This window comes from Papilio polytes, unplaced genomic scaffold, assembly GCF_000836215.1.
Source record: "Papilio polytes unplaced genomic scaffold, Ppol_1.0 DF824146.1, whole genome shotgun sequence".
Lineage (NCBI taxonomy): Eukaryota > Metazoa > Arthropoda > Insecta > Lepidoptera > Papilionidae > Papilio > Papilio polytes.
In genome coordinates this window covers 3,481,447-3,497,615 of record NW_013525058.1, presented here as the reverse complement: position 1 = coordinate 3,497,615, position 16,169 = coordinate 3,481,447, and the positions used below count along the sequence as shown (strand labels likewise).

General features: G+C 33.6%; 1 protein-coding gene across 2 annotated transcripts; it reads right to left on the bottom strand.

The window, feature by feature from the left end:
* Positions 1-4,960: 4,960 nt before the first annotated feature.
* Positions 4,961-7,076, bottom strand: LOC106111876 (proteasome subunit beta type-2-like). Of its 2 annotated transcripts, none has more exons than XM_013294056.1 (4): positions 6,868-7,076; positions 5,935-6,128; positions 5,498-5,660; positions 4,961-5,281 (listed from the first exon to the last, which is right to left on the bottom strand). In XM_013294056.1, exons 1-4 carry the CDS (start codon positions 6,971-6,973, stop codon positions 5,127-5,129), a joined length of 618 nt encoding a protein of 205 aa, XP_013149510.1. In that variant the 5' UTR covers positions 6,974-7,076; the 3' UTR covers positions 4,961-5,126. The 2 variants fall into 2 exon arrangements, with proteins under 2 accessions (XP_013149510.1, XP_013149511.1); XM_013294057.1 differs by lacking the exon at positions 6,868-7,076 and adding an exon at positions 6,824-6,848 and having other exon boundaries at positions 5,935-6,148.
* Between the last annotated feature and the right edge of the window lie 9,093 nt (positions 7,077-16,169).

Genomic DNA, 16,169 nt, shown 5'->3' with positions numbered 1-16,169 from the left:
GAAGAACACATAGGATACTCACTTTTATTTTATTTTAATATCACGCGGATGGAGTCGCGGGCGAAAACTAGTATATTACAAGTAGTACGAACTCCCTCGAGTTTACGGAAAACCGATGAGAGTTTACTACAGTGAAAATAAGGCAGATGTTCCTCGATTTGGATGAAAATAAATCAGCAAGGTGATTGACACCAGTAAAACTTATAGAAATCTAAATTCGGAATATCTTTGGTCTGAAGACATTTGTGTACTCACGTTAAATATTAATGTTAGTTTGAAATTACGTACGTTTGTTGCGAGAGAAACTTTCGTTGATACTGTTTGCATTAACAATGCTTACAAGAATGTCTCTTTTAGGTAATGCAATCAAAATTGAGTAACAGTAACTTAGTCTAGCAGTAATCGAATTAGTCAGTGATTTTAGTTAAATACCACACAATGATATAAGAAATACATTATGCTTGTTTTTACCATAGTCAGTTTGAATCATGCTCGTAAGATATATTTCCTTAAGTAATCTTAATTTTAAATTATAACTAAAGTAAACGTACCAATAATTGATAGTAAGATCATTTTAAATACGATAAACATGTGGTTTTAACATTTGATGTGTAAACAACATGAAAAAAATTATCGGATATTTATTTGACATCAAATCCATGTAAATAAAACTATCAATTACAGCTTCACTATCGATTACTGGTACATTTACCTTTATTTGAATTAATTCGCCGTCTATTAGGAATTCTGAACAAAGAAATATTTTTCTCATCTCAATCAAAAGTATTTTCGCTGTCAATACAATTTGATACCATTATCAGCAACAAACATTTTTAATAATTTCAGTAAGTCTTTTTAGAGTCATCAAAAAGGAGAAAGGAAACATTTTTAATGATAACAATGTTTTCGTAATTAATTATACACGTATTTAAATATTAACACATAGACATACAAACATTTCTTAGTTTAGATATATTATTCGTTCATACAATTTACAGAAAGTAAAATAGAATCACCGGTACAGTCATCATGTTTCTCCTTATCCTACTCCCGTAGGGTCGGCACAACAGGTTTTTGTCCTCCACATAACAATCATACGTCATCTCAGTCAACACTCCCTTTTTGATCATGTCACCTTTTACGGAATCCATCCATCTCTTTTTATAGGTCTACCTCTACCGATGTACCCTTCCACTCTCTTATCTAACGTTCTCCTTGTAACATGCGATTCATCCCTCCTCATAACATGCCCATACCATGCTAACCATTTACTCTTTACCTTTTCTACTACTGGGTATACTCTCAAACTTCCTCTAATATACTCATTTCGTATCACCGGTACAGTCACGTACACATTTGATATACATGTTTTTATATTTATGGTTCGATTGTCTGTTTGTACTCTGTATGACCACAGCGCAGCCTTGTGATTAGTGCACCCATCGATCATCTTTACGTAACCTTTATGCGATTCTGAAGGATGACTTATATGAGAAACGTGACATTGCCTGTAAATAAAATTAACTCGTTTATTCTTTTGTAATAACTAGCTATCACCTGCGACTCCGTCCGTGCGAGATTAACAAAAAAAAAGAATTATTACCCTATGTGTTCTTAACAGTATGTTTTACGTCTAGTTTCAACGAGATACATTATTCCGTGCTGGATATAGCAAATAGCCATCCATTTGTTTAAACTTTCGCATTTATAACATTAGTAGCCAACTATTTTGAAGAATTTTCGATCAAATGTTCATTAAATATTAAAAAACCTTTCTTCGTATTGTAAAGGTTTCTGAAGGAAATCATACATTTGTATCTTGGTTTAAATCACTTATTTACTATAACCATATAGCATAGATTGTGTAGTAATTTTCCCAGTTCGAGACAGTTTGAAAGAGAACGTGTACTAAATATTTAGACAACATACACAGTGTCTGAGATCAATCGTTACGTTGTCAGTGCACTGCGCTCCGAACTTTCATGCGATACTCTGTGAATAATAATTGTAAGATATTGAGAAATTTACGCAGTTATATGTTTCTTTTGTTGTCTATATACATATGAATATGTATATGTACTTTTTATATAACGAATTAATTTTTAGAAGGCTTCGAAAAACATCATACTAATGTTTGTTAGAGTTTGTAGCCTAAACGGCTGAATGGATTTTGATGAAATTTGATATAGATATAGAGGATAGTCGGGAAGAACACATAGGCTACTTACTTAAAGCTAGTTTTATTAAAATTTTAAATGCTGCTAACGCATGTTTAGTTGCTCAGATATAGCAGACTAGCTTTCGCAGTCGCAGAATAAAAGAAAAACAAACCCTATGTGTTCTCCCAGACTATCCCCTACATCTATGCCAAATTTTATCGAGATCCCTTCAGCCGTTTAAGCTACAAACTCTAACAAACATTCATCTATCCGTCTATCCATCCATCTAAACTTTCGCATTTATAATATTAGCAAGATGTATGCGCTGCTCATTGGTCCCTCTTATAAAAAAGACTCAAGAAAGATTAACAAATCAAATTTAAATAAAGTAAAATATTTACTTAAATAAGCGTATTTATAATTAGTTATTTTTTTTTAAATTATGACTTGTAATTCGATTACCAATAAAATATTTGTATTTGTTCCAATTACTTCACATAACCTATACATTTCATTGATTATCATACTTGACAATTTTAAGTACCACTCGACTTGTTTAAGGAACTTACGTAATCTAACGAAGAGCTAAATGCAATGACTAAAAATGTAACTGGTAAAAGATAATTGCGTCGTGAAGTTAAAAAACATTAAAACACAAATCTGTGTGAGCACAATGATTGTTCTACGTTGAATACTAAATGCCACATCGTTTTGTTTTATTTGCATTTCTTTGTAACACGTAACACGTTGTCGGCCATTTTGTTGTTGGAATTAAATGTTGAGATTTGAAACAAGATAGTATGCAAAACAATTTTCTTTAATAATTTTTAACATTCTTTTAATTACTACGTACATATGCGCGTAGCCGGCATCGGGTCCCCTAGATCGTTTTAATTTTAGTTTCTCCTTTTTCTTTATACATGTGTGTGTGTGATGTAATATAATATGTATTGTTCTTGTAAATATCATATGTATAATATTCTGTTACATGAGTTAAATAAATTATTATTAAATGCATCGAATCTATTATTTCATCTATTCTACAAAATTAATAATTCAAATTATTTTTGTTTCGACTCTACTGTTACCTTTATAAGTCTCATATTTCCAAATTTCCTGTTGATTTATTTTAATACAAACCAGTGCAATACAATTGACTAGATAACCAGGTATTTATGACTATGTAAGGTTGCAATTATTTACTATACAATGTTTACCTCCATAAAATATAATACAAAGTGCGTTAAATCAGCAACGAATTATGCGTTAAACGGTAACTAACAACTTCAGGAAACTGAAATAGGTTTTGGTTATGACAGTCAGTTGTTTAAAATATAGTCTTAAGTAAAAAAGTTACTTTTTTCCTTATATGGTTTTGTTGAATTTACATAATGATTCTAATAACTTTTCCTTAAAACAAGAATAATGTTTGAAACGATTTCAAAGCACAGTATGGTTATTATCAACTAAATATATATCTCTAACTGACATAGGATAAATCAATCCATTTTTACTATTTATTAAAAAACACTTTATTAGTATGCGTTCTTAGACTATGGTTTATATCTATGCCAAATTTCAGCAAGATCTATAGAGTCGTTCTGGAGATACGTAGGAACAAACATCCATCCATTTACCTAAAACTTGGCATTTATAATATTAGTAACAAGTAAGATATTTAAATTTTTCCTTCGTATGTTCACTCGTTACTATATAGGTATAGGTCATATGTAAAATTGTATAGTTTTTATGTATTTAGTTCATGTCGTGATGTAATGATAACTGCCAGATCGTGCTCGACACCTTATCATCGTGTGACGGCTTGAGGTGAGCGTATGTTTACATTCTTATCTTACGTAGGTACGAGCAAGGCTTTCGCTAAATAAACGACCTTGAAAACTCTAAGCATTTGATATTTTTATATTATACTAGCTTTCGTCACCGTCCGCGTGGAATTAAAAAAACAAAACTATAGCCTATGTGTTCTACCAGACTATCCTCTACGTCTATGCCAAATTTAATCGAAATTCGTTCAGTCGTTTAGGAGGCAGACTCTAACAAATATCCATCCATATAAACTTTCGCATTTCTAATATTAGCATGAAGTAATAAATGGATGGATGGATGGATAGATGTTTGTTAGAGTTTGTAGCCTAAATGGCTGAACAGCTCTCGATGAAATATGCATAGATGTAGAGGATAATCTGGAAGAACACATAGGCTACTCACTTTTATTTTTAATACCTCGTGGACGGAGTCGCGGGCATCGGCTAGTATTTGAATAATTCTTGTTCGATTAGTTTAGAACTTATGTTCACTTCCGTAGATTTCAAATAGCGTTTGTATATGAACTATTGCTGTCTTTATTTTTGAAAAGAGAGTGAAAAGGACGGCTCCATATTAATACATATTCATAGTTTGTCGTATTGTCTCTTGAGCAAAAAAAAAAACCTTTCGATCGCATAGATAAATTGTTAATAGGAAAAGTTCATTGAAGTTCGCCGGCTTACTTATTATTTATTTAAAAAGAAATTTTATCAGCCGTCTTTTTAACTTTTAATAAGTCTAAAGGCACCTTCATAAAACTATATGCATTTATAAATTTCTTTCACGTTAATGAGCTACCGAGGAGTTTCACTTTTGAGTTTACGTACCGTAGCTGACTGCCTGTGTGCTCAACAAAAATATACTTCAACAAGAAATATTGACTTAGCCTTGTTTTCTATTTGAAACGCAACATATAACTAGTTATTAAGAAAAGGAAAAAAATTAAAACATATCTTTTATTTAAAAGACCTGATTGGCGTAGTGATTAAATATAAAATTACTATAAAATAGAAAACATTAACAGGAGAATTTTTATACTATAGATCCGACAAACATATCTCCTCTTGGTATGAATTAAATCATCTACACTAACTCATTAGCGACAATTATTATTCATGTGTCCTGTGTTCCGAGTTGTATTTACTGCAAGGAGGTGGAGCAGATAGTGGGCAGCACTTTGACGCCGTCTTTAGTGATGGTCTTCACTTGGAAGTTGGCTAAGTTCATGAACAGCCGCAGATGCACCTCTCGCACGCAGCACATCAGTACCTCGTATGCATTCTGCTCTGATAAATCTATAATTAAACAGAATTATTGTGACGAACACTTCATTTAACATATCAAGAAAATGTGTAAGAAGCAACGCTGGAAATTGCTTCACATACAAGGTGAACATTTAAACTAAACGCATGTCTATAGAATAGAGAAAGTTAGTTCGAACAACCTGATTTTCATTTAGACATAAATTTGGTTTATATTCAGGTCATAAGACAGTCTGTTTACAAACTCACCAGGTCTGTAGTAATGATCTAGGATGCCCCAGCTGAGGTATCCGCCAAGGCCGTGCGCGGCGTAAGGCACGCGCAGACAGGCCCCCAGAAAGTCCATAGTGTATAGCTGACATCCGCTCTCCTCATCGTATCCGGCCACCACAATGTTTAACATGTTTGGTGTCTACAATTGCAATAGTAGCCATGTAAAATCTATAAAGCCATAAGATCACGAGGAAAATATCCTAACAAGAAAGAAAAGTGCAAAAGTTATGTTCTTACTCCACTCAAAACAAAACACAATCAAAGCAGCGGCGGCAAAAATAATCTAAAATATAGGTGACCACCAACTGTTTGACGACTCGTGATTACTTCCATGCGTTTATTTTTATAGAACCCAGGAGGTTTCACGCCCAATTCTTGTACTGCGAAATTGTCATAAACATGGTAACACTCACTCCTTTCCTCAACGCCTCAAGCATGTTGGTTCTCGCGAAATGCGTGACGCAAGCCGTGTTCAGTCCATACTGGTTCTTCAGTTTATACAACTGAGCGTTCTTTGATACGAACTGAGCGAATTGCGTCGTGTCTCCCAAGTTACCGTTCAGTCCTATCAGTATTGTGTCTGATATTTCATGCAATTTGTTACCATCTAAAAACAGCAACACATTACTGGATCAGATTTAAAAATATAACCTAATTTGAATAGAAAAACACCTGAATACGTTAGGATTTGACGGGGATTCCCCCAGAAAAAGTTATCTCCGGCTGCGAGAAGCTGACAAGAAAGTCTGAGCCGAAGACAAAGGGACATAAGAAGTAGTCTTATTGACAGGAAATAGAAAATTGGCTTAAAAAATGTCTTGTCACTATAAGAAGATATAAAAATCTTAAGTGTCCTTGCATAGGTCCTTTTTATGTCTGTTATAATTAAGTAGTAATTAACATGATGATACGGAATACGGGGGCAAGTAAGCCGCACGCCGCACGGAGGCTGTGACCTTGCTAGAGCGTACCATTATCTATAAACTGATATTGTTTTTGTCGCTATTTAAAGATTGCACAGCAAGAGACGTTTCCAGTAAAATGTTAATTGTTTAACTAATAATAAAATAGTATAACCTCGTTTGAAAATTTGCTATGATTAGTTCTTATCTTACTAATATTATAAATACGAAAGTTTAGATGGATGGATGTTTGTAAGAATTTGAAGCCTAAACTTCTGAACGGATTTTGATGAAATTTGGCATAGACTTAGAGCATAGCTTGGAAAAACACATAAGCTACTTTAGTATTTTTATATCTTGCGAAAACTAGTACATAAATTATTATAATAGTTCAAGATACGTGATTTTCAATAACATGTAGCGGAGATTAATACGATATCTGACCAGTCTTTAATAATAAAACACTTTGAGCCAAAGTTTGGTCAGCTGCGATCATAACAAAATCCTGACATTGAATTCCGAGCAGGCATTGGAATAAAATTTCCGTCATTTTCACAAGGAGTAACGTTCTATCGACAAATTATGGTTAAAATCATAAATACCACTTCACAAATAAATAAAAATACTCGAAAAAAGATAGTAAATAAAATATACGGTTATAAAATTGTAAAAAGTGCCAAATGTAAATGTCATTTATTGACAATGTTCCTGTCTAAATGTAAAATAACAACTGAATAATCGTTTTGAAATAAAACAACACAAAAATCAGTTGTCGATTTTAATGAGGATTTCATACAGTTGTTATATATTTAATTACTCAGAAATGAAAACTATTCTTCTATTACTAACAGTTCATTCCGCCTCCATAACTCAATAGTTCGTAACGTCACCGCAACATACCGTGACTGTCAGCGCCAAAATGGCGGGAATCAAATAGACACAAAATATCACATCTTACATCCTGTCATATAGCGGTCAATGATCTGATTATTGTGCAAATATTCTTAAGAAATGTTTAGACGTAATTTACCAACACATATATATTTCAATATTTAGACAGAAACTATTGCAAATAACTGTTTTACGAATAAACATTTTACAATAAAATAACCTAACCAAAAAACGGTAATAACGAGTAAAAAAAATAAATTGTGATACATTTAAAATTCAAGATGGCGTAGCATACAGCAGTATTTCTCCGCAAGTTCACTTATGAAAGTAGATACGCACATTATCTTTACTACGTACACCATATAGCGTAGAAAAATAAATATTGACGAAGCATTACTAAACGACATTCTCACCTCTAAAATGATTCCAATAGAGATAATAGGGCCCCTTTTATTCGTAGTTTTCTTGAGTTTTCCTAGTCGATGTCACAGATCTGTTTAAATAGATAGCTTTGCTTGGAAACGGCAGCTATTGCTTCGTTCCAATTTAAATGTGACAATCTCTATTAGTAGTTCCAAGTCCCACCACCGCGACCAACAGCGACGTCAGTGCCAAGATGGCAAACATCAAATAGGCTCAAAACAACTTGCTCCACTAAACAACTGTTTTCTCATTATCTATCTTCTATACATATAATAAAATTGAAGTGTCTGTATGTAATATCAAATGACAAATTCCAGATTTCGAGAAGATGCATATTTGCGTGGCTGATAACAAAAATCACATAAAAAAAATTGTCTGTCTGTCCTCAAGCCTCGTTTGTTCTGGATAATCTCCGAAACCGCTGGACCGATTTCGATCGGACTTTTACTGAAGGTAGCTGACATAGACAGGCTTATTATACTTTTTTTATCTTAACATTGCATGGACGAAGTCGCGGGCAACAGCTAGTTTCTTAATAAATCAGAGTTAAATGCATCAATCTTATGGCAGTGCTTAAAACTCAAACCTTTCTAAAGGCATGTTAATATACTCAGTCGGAAGCTGGCGTGCAATCAAAACGTAGTTATATGAACTTTTCCATTGGACATCCAGTTAATGCAATTCCGGAGAGATCTGTCAGTTCTCGGGAGAGGCAAAACAATCTGTTGCGTAACTTGTTGTTTTTTTTACTTTCAATTGAGCTTTACAGAGCGCAGGTTTATAATGAAAGTTGACAGATCGCGGGCACAAGCATACACGGCTGTTTGTACAGCTAGCTGTCGCCCGTGACTCAGTCCGCTTATAATTAAAAAAGCAAGTAGCCTATGTGATCTTACAGACTATTCTCTACGTCTATGCCATATTTCATCGAGATCTGTTTAGCAGTTTAGGCTACAAACTCTAACATCCATCCATCTAAACTCTCACACTTAGATACATATATTATTAAGTATGAAGTATGATTCATTTGAGATATTAATTAACTAAACTTTCAAAGTATTTGTGTTACTTGCATTAAATAGAGTGTGTTGTTGACCATAATAATAGCAGACAAAATAATGTGGTTACTTCACAAGAATTCTGAATACTGTACTATTCATTTTATCAGATACTAGCTGTTCCCGAACGACTTCATTCGCATGAATTTATGAAAATTGTTTTATTCCTTACATGTGTCAAATTGTCAATTGCAAATATCAAAATTACATAACATGACAAAACTTGGCAATCTTGCTTCCTCGATGTTCGCAGCAACTTATGGTCTCTTTCCCACATTAGGGTTTTTATTCAAAATATTTACCCCTAAGTTTAATGGCGTGAAAATATATAGCCTTAAACCTGACTTAAGTATAGGGCTTTTTATTAAGAGAATAATTATTCAAAAATATGCTGTAATTGCTGAGATCTTAGGCAACAAAGAAGTATGTGTTTACGCTTTATGATAATAGTGTAGATATAAAGTTAAGATATCTAAGTTAAGCTACATTGGTGTATACCATTGTGTCACACCTGTTCCACTTAGTCACTCTTATGTAAGACTTAAATTTACTTATTTAACGATCAATTTATTGTTTTTTAAATTTTCGTTCCGCCGATAATTGCGCAAACAACCTGTCCTGATGCGGACACATACGGACCGCATCTGAAAGTATTTACGCGTTTTTTTTCGGAGTTACATAAAATACCGCCTCAATGAGACGTGTACCAATTTCATAAGTAACTTAAAACGCAATTTTATGTTATGTATTTTAAACGCATGTTTAGTATATTTTTAAAGTAAATCTACACTAATACTAATAAAGCGTAAACACACACTACTATGTGGCGTTGGACTTGTTGGATATTATTATTATAACTTAGAGGGTAAAAGAAACAATGAAATGATTTTTTTTATAATTTCACGCGTGTAAAGCTGCAGGGGAACAGCTAGTTCATCTATACTATTATAATAAAGCGTTAACACACACTTCTCATATTTATGAATAATTCTTTTTTAATCAGAAGTCCTAAACTTACGTCACGCTTTAGGCTATATATTTTCCCGCCATTAAACTTAGGGGTAAACAAATTGGAAAACTACAAGCTGCCAACATTAAGGAAGACAGGTTATTATAGTAACGGTAATTTTGACATTTGCAATTGAGAATTTGACTTATGTAAACAGTAAAATAAAGTTTACATAGTTTCATGCGGATGAAGCCACACGGGAACAGTCAGTAATAAATAAAATGTTTTTTCGCAATAAATATACTGTTACATAAATGTATCAATTATTCATTCAATTAAGAAAATAAACGAACTAATTCATTCATGTGCAACCTGCTTATCATTCATCATTCGAATGGTTGCATATTGTTCATTCGTTCATCTTGATGCAGCTCGTGGGAGTCTCCCGCGCGCCCTCTGCTGGGAACACGTGCTCATTCCCATTGGATATTGTTTCGCGTTTATCTAAAAGCTCGCGTTGGTAACGCCGAGGTCAATATTTGCGTGTATCGTGTGAAGATGTTGCAGATACAAGTTGGCAATACAAATTAGGAACAATAGTTGTAGAGTCAGATAGATTACGCCTAATCTCATAGTGGAAAATGATATTTACCGATTATTAGTTACTCAACCGAAAATAAAGCAAAGAACTTCTATAATTTCTCTCTTACTTTTAATTATAGAAAACTAGCTTTCGCCCGCGACTCCGTCTACGTGGTATTAAAAAAACCGAGTAGCCTACGTGTTCTTCCAGATTATCCTCTACATGTATGCCAAATTTCATTGAGATACGTTCAGCAGTTTAGGCTACAAACTCTAACAAACATCCATATCCATACATCCATCCATCTAAATTTTTACATTTATAATATTAGTATGAAGTATGAATCAACGCTATTTATTCAAGTTAAAATATAACTATCTTGACGGTGCAATACAACGACCACACAAATAGGTGCGTCTTGATCGAAAAATCTTAAAGTAAATATTTTATCTTTTGTTACAGATTCTATCATGGAGCCCACAGTCGCAAGTTAATTAATATACAAATTGGTGTTAAAGTGTATTACTTTACAATAGTGACATAATAAGTAACAATGCCCGACACACTCTCGCTGTCGGCCGGTGTAAGCCTGGGCCTGTTGGCTGGCATCGTATCTGGCGTCTGCTATCTCATGGCTAACGGAATAAACTGGCCTAGGTAAGTGTGCGTTTTAAAATACTTCCACAACATTCTATTGATTAATATTATTACAAACGCAACTTGTTTTGGTTTGTTCAGTTATAAAATAAAATAGTCCTTGAAGGAATATTCACAATGCAGTTAAAGTATTTTACAGCGACATCTAGTGACAAAAACAAAAACTAATAGAACATTGCTTTTATGGCTTCCAGTTTTTTAACAACAGATGGTGCTACGAGTTTGTAGTTTATAATAGTTTTTAATTTTTAGTACTTTCCGTTTATAGCGAAGATTTTATTGACACCGAAGAATTATAAAAAAAGCAAGTAATGAGCTCTGAAAGAGGATACCTTATATTACGCTGTCTAACAAAGCTTCTCGGGGATTGAGGAGTTTTTTGTTCGTAATGCCGCCACGAGCCCAACTGCAACCGCCTTTACGATCTGAAGATCTTAATAAGGTTAAAACTAATACAATTTCAATGTAATTTCGTTAAAAGGAAAGCGTTACCAATTCAAGTGAATTTTAATTTATGTAAGAGCTGTAAACAAATTCATTGGCACATAATGAGTATTCATTGTTGATACCAAGTTCATAATTGATTCGCGAATCCCGCGAGCGATCACTGTCACCTGTCAGCATAACAACAATGCGACAGCAGCGCCGCGGTGCGTTTGGAAACTGCATCCGAGCGTGACGACCCTGCGCCCGCGCCGCGCACATCGCAATTATTACAACCGAAAAACTATTTCTAAACGATGCTTCAGTTACACAAACCATAATCGCACGCCTATTTATTTTTTTATGTTGAAATATTTCTGAACAGAATATTGATATCGTTAAGAAAGTGAACATGCCGAAATAAACCCTGTATCATCCATAAAAAATACTCGAAACTCTTGTAAAATTATTGACGCTCAAGACTGTATTTTGACTGTATTTTCCGTTACTCTAAACTTATATGAGATACGAACATTCAAAAATTACAAAAAAAAAACGAACTTTTTCAACGAAAGTGCTCTATTTCGTAATGTATCATTTCTAGCTACTTTTATTCTTTTAATTTCGCTACGTTTGTCGGAACATGGTCACGTTTTTGGAATTCCTTTCCGCTTTCAACACTATCCTAAACGTAACTTCGAAAGTACTTTTAGCAAAAATGTAGCTATGCAATGTAATTGAAAAATTGACGACATGCTTATTTTAATTATCAAAATTACTAATTTCACACAAATAAATTGAAGGAAATTTTTAAATTACGATATGTCTATTTATGTTCAAAATATGAACCTTATATCTTTATCCACATAGGAGTTACAAGGGTGTCAAAAGTGCCCTGAAGCACTTCGAGAAAATTTTGTTTAGCCGTACTCGCGCGGATGCACTGCCTCCCACATAGATTCCCAGAGAGAAACCAAGTAAAATAAAAAAAGAATATTGCAGTCCCTATTTTATTAATCACTAGATTTCGCTCGCGACTTCGTCTGCGTGATATTAAAAAACTGTAGCGTATGTTACTCACTAATAAAGTAGCTTGAATGGTGTGAGAATTTTTGAAATCGGCCCAGTAGTTTTTGAGCCTATTCATTACAATCAAATAAAGTTTTCCTCTTTTTAGGGATTTCCAGTTATGAGGATCATATAATACAGCCTGAAGTTTTTCATGACGACATCAACTATTCCCTGCTGCCATTTGCTACCTCAAGCGCGGTTTACACTTGGCCAGTACAGTAAGTCAATAGCGCTGTGATTGGACCATCAATGAACTGGCAATGTGAACTAACAGGCGCCAATGACGCTTGCCGTCGCTGCACTGGGCAAGTGTAAACCGGGCATCGAGCAGACTAAACAGTCAGTCACAGAGTACATTTTCAGTCAGTAACTTTTTATCATTACTCCGTTACGTACGCTTAGAGAACGGTCAACTTTTACTGTATTTTAGAACGATTATTTCACTTTTTTATTCTGTATACTGTGAATGAAATTGTGCTGTGAAGTGTTTTTAAATGATTCAGTTGTTTAAGGTAATTATAGTTTCTATAACATGATGTTTATAGTTTTTTTATTGTTTGTCGTTAAAGAGATATTAAAACTCTGTAGAGATCGATAAAAGGCAAAGATTAAAAATTGGAGCTTTCCAAAATCTTTAATAAGTTACGTATACGCTTTACAATAATCAAACATCATCAGATATCGCTCGGTTCTGATAAAAATATTATTTATTGAATGTAGATCGATGTTTTTATCAGATAGTTACTGATTGTATTTTATTAAATGTTGTTATGAAATGACTGCTCCCCCTTAACTTGGATAGGCTCTGAGACCATTGGTGGAAGCAAATAATGAGCTAGATAGATAAAATTAGTTGCTTTTGCATAAAGTATTTCTAGCCTTTATACATTTTTACATACCTTACTTTATTACTAGCTGTTCCCGTGCGATTTCATCAGCATAAAATTATTTTATTGTTTACATGTGTCAAATTGTTAATTGCAAATGTCAAAATGACATGACATGACAAAACTTGGCAATCTTGCTTCCTTGATGTTGTCAGCAACTTATGGTCTCTTTCCCACATTAGGCTTTTTAGCTAAAATATTTTGCCCCTAAGTTTAATGGCGTGAAAATATATAGCCTAAAGCGTGACCTAAGTGTAGGGCTATTTATTAAAAAAAAATATTCAAAAATATGCTGTAATTGCTGACATCTTAGGCAACAAAGAAGTGTGTGTTTACGCTTTATTATAATATAGTAGAGATAGGTATTATAGAAAATAACTCTTTCTCCCCTTCATCTCTCCTGAATGTAAGATGGTTCCTGAAAATTAATTTATTCTATACTAATATTATAAATGCGAATTTTATAATTTAGATGGATGGATGTTTGTTAGAGTTTGTAGCCTAAATTGCAGAACGGATATCCATGAAATTCGGCAGAGACGTAGAGCATAGTCTGGAATAACACATAGGCTACATTTTATCACGGAAATAGTTATGGTACCCGTGAGATGCATTTGTTAATTCATAAAAACAATAACAGTATCTTTAATATGCAAGTATTAACTTTTTGTAACTTAGTCTTTGCTTCGAATGCACAGAATGACTTGAACGTAATCATAATTTATCCGAAGCGATGAATTACAGATTTATCGAATCAATTTAGATGAAATTATAAAAGCTTGCACATTTTTGCAATCTGCTTTGCAATCGACATCTCCAAGCAATCATGAAATATCCGATTTAAGTCATCGATCCGTTGAAAATGTTTCATTTTTTTCATTGGCTGCACATATTAAATGAGTTACTAAAATACATAACCTCCAAAATCTGTTAAATTAACACAAGTTAGCACTGCATATGACCTTACTCTTAACAATGAACAACCAGGAATTAATTCTATGACAAACCCTGCTATACGATAATGAAAAATCCATACAAAATTATCACAATCAACATTGTTAAAACGAAAATCGCTTCTTCATTTTTTTGCTTATTAGAGTAACTTTTACTTGTTTTCATTGACCGTTGTTTTCTAATCTACCATCCGTGTATTGTATTTGGCTGTTTGCATTTTTAAAATTGTTTAAAAAAGTAGCGTCAGCCGGCACGTCCGTTGTCCGTTGAGGCGGGGTGGGGGGCGCTGTCGTCGTGTTTTGGCGCCACGCACCGTTGCGCGCCAACGCCATGTGACTTTCATAACTCACATCCATATAGACCGACAAAATTTGACCCGGTAGGAATAAGTTAAACTAAATAACAATATCATATTGGTATCTCAATCTAAAAATTGCTGTGATTGGACAGAACTATTTCATGCATAAGTAAATTTGACAAATTTTCTAAAAACTCTAAAAAATTCTAAAAACTAGGCGCGATACCTCTCACCGGGCCACGTTAGTTTATCTTACTATAATTTACCTGCTCAATTTCAATTTGTTATCTGTTTTGCTTTGTCAAGGTACACGAAACTCGTATACATGTACGAATTTTCCCATTGTTAATATAGCATACAGGGCTTCTCGAGAAACTTATTACCTGGAAAATCAGAATTTATTTCAATATTAGAAAATTTCGGATTCAAAGTTTGTAGAATTTAGTAGAATCTCGTGTAAAAGACAGTTAAAACACTATTTTTACGCCATGTGTATTTTTAAAATTAAAATAGCAACCATATTTGACACATAAAAATATTTTCAAAATGTAATTTAAACAGAAAGACCTTATCCATGCCCCCATGTTTTACCTCATCCGTTTAACAATGACCTCACATCCGTTTTTATCGATCAACTGTGACCTATTCATAGGAAAATTTAAAAAAGCAATACACAGACGTAGATAACAAAAATTAAGGCAATTTAATTACTCTATGAACATCTTAACTAAGGAGATAGATGATATATATACGATATATATCGATCTATAAGTGAATGTGCAAATAAAATGTTTAATATTTATAAGATCTTTATAGAAAACTGTCAATATTTAGATTAACTTACCATATTTAATAACCAAGACAAAGAACTAACAAACTGTAAACTTATAACAGGTTCTAAAGATAAATCAAAAATATTTATCACCATTCTAATTATCGAATTGTATAATAATCCTTTGATACTCCTTATAATTCAGGATATGTGTCCGTATCCTAACCTAACATTAGTTATTCTCACCTCGGTGCGTACTTCCTGCCCACGCGCCGCCATTTCCTCCGCAGGCCGCAGGTGGCGCACGGATCATTGCACGCACATGTCTCGCTTACATATTGTTAGTTACTAATAATATAAGTTATAAAAACTACTACTAATTATTAAGACGCGCCTTATTTTTCACTGTCTATAGTGCTCTCGGAATCTAAATCGTACTAAGTTTTATAGAGCACTGAGGAAAAACGCCTGAAAGTTTTATAATAGCAATAAATTTCTTGCAGACACTTTGCTAGTGTTTTATTGTTTACCATTTAATTTGTTTCATGTAAATATCTCACAATCAAATCGATTATGAAAAAAGAAATGCTTGCATATTTCAAACGGAAAACGATTAATAAGTTGCTTTTATTTTACCAAATCAAAAGTTAAATCATCTTAAAGAGCGATAAAACACAGTAATATTATTTCTTCTTGGCTCCTGGTTTTAAGGAAGTCTTGCTTGGCAAAGAGGGTGAATGCTTGGACATCGGCGAGGTGTGCCGGCTTCCCTCCTCCGAT

Bases quoted from the DNA above. Each gene is read 5' to 3' on its own strand.
- LOC106111876 (XM_013294056.1), bottom strand. From the start codon at position 6,973: ATGACGGAAATTTTATTCCAATGCCTGCTCGGAATTCAATGTCAGGAT. The intron at 6,129-6,867 runs GTCAGATATCGT...TGCTGTTTTTAG, and splicing joins TGTTTTATTATTAAAGACTG to ATGGTAACAAATTGCATGAA. The intron at 5,282-5,497 runs GTGAGTTTGTAA...GTTTAATTATAG, and splicing joins AGATCATTACTACAGACCTG to ATTTATCAGAGCAGAATGCA.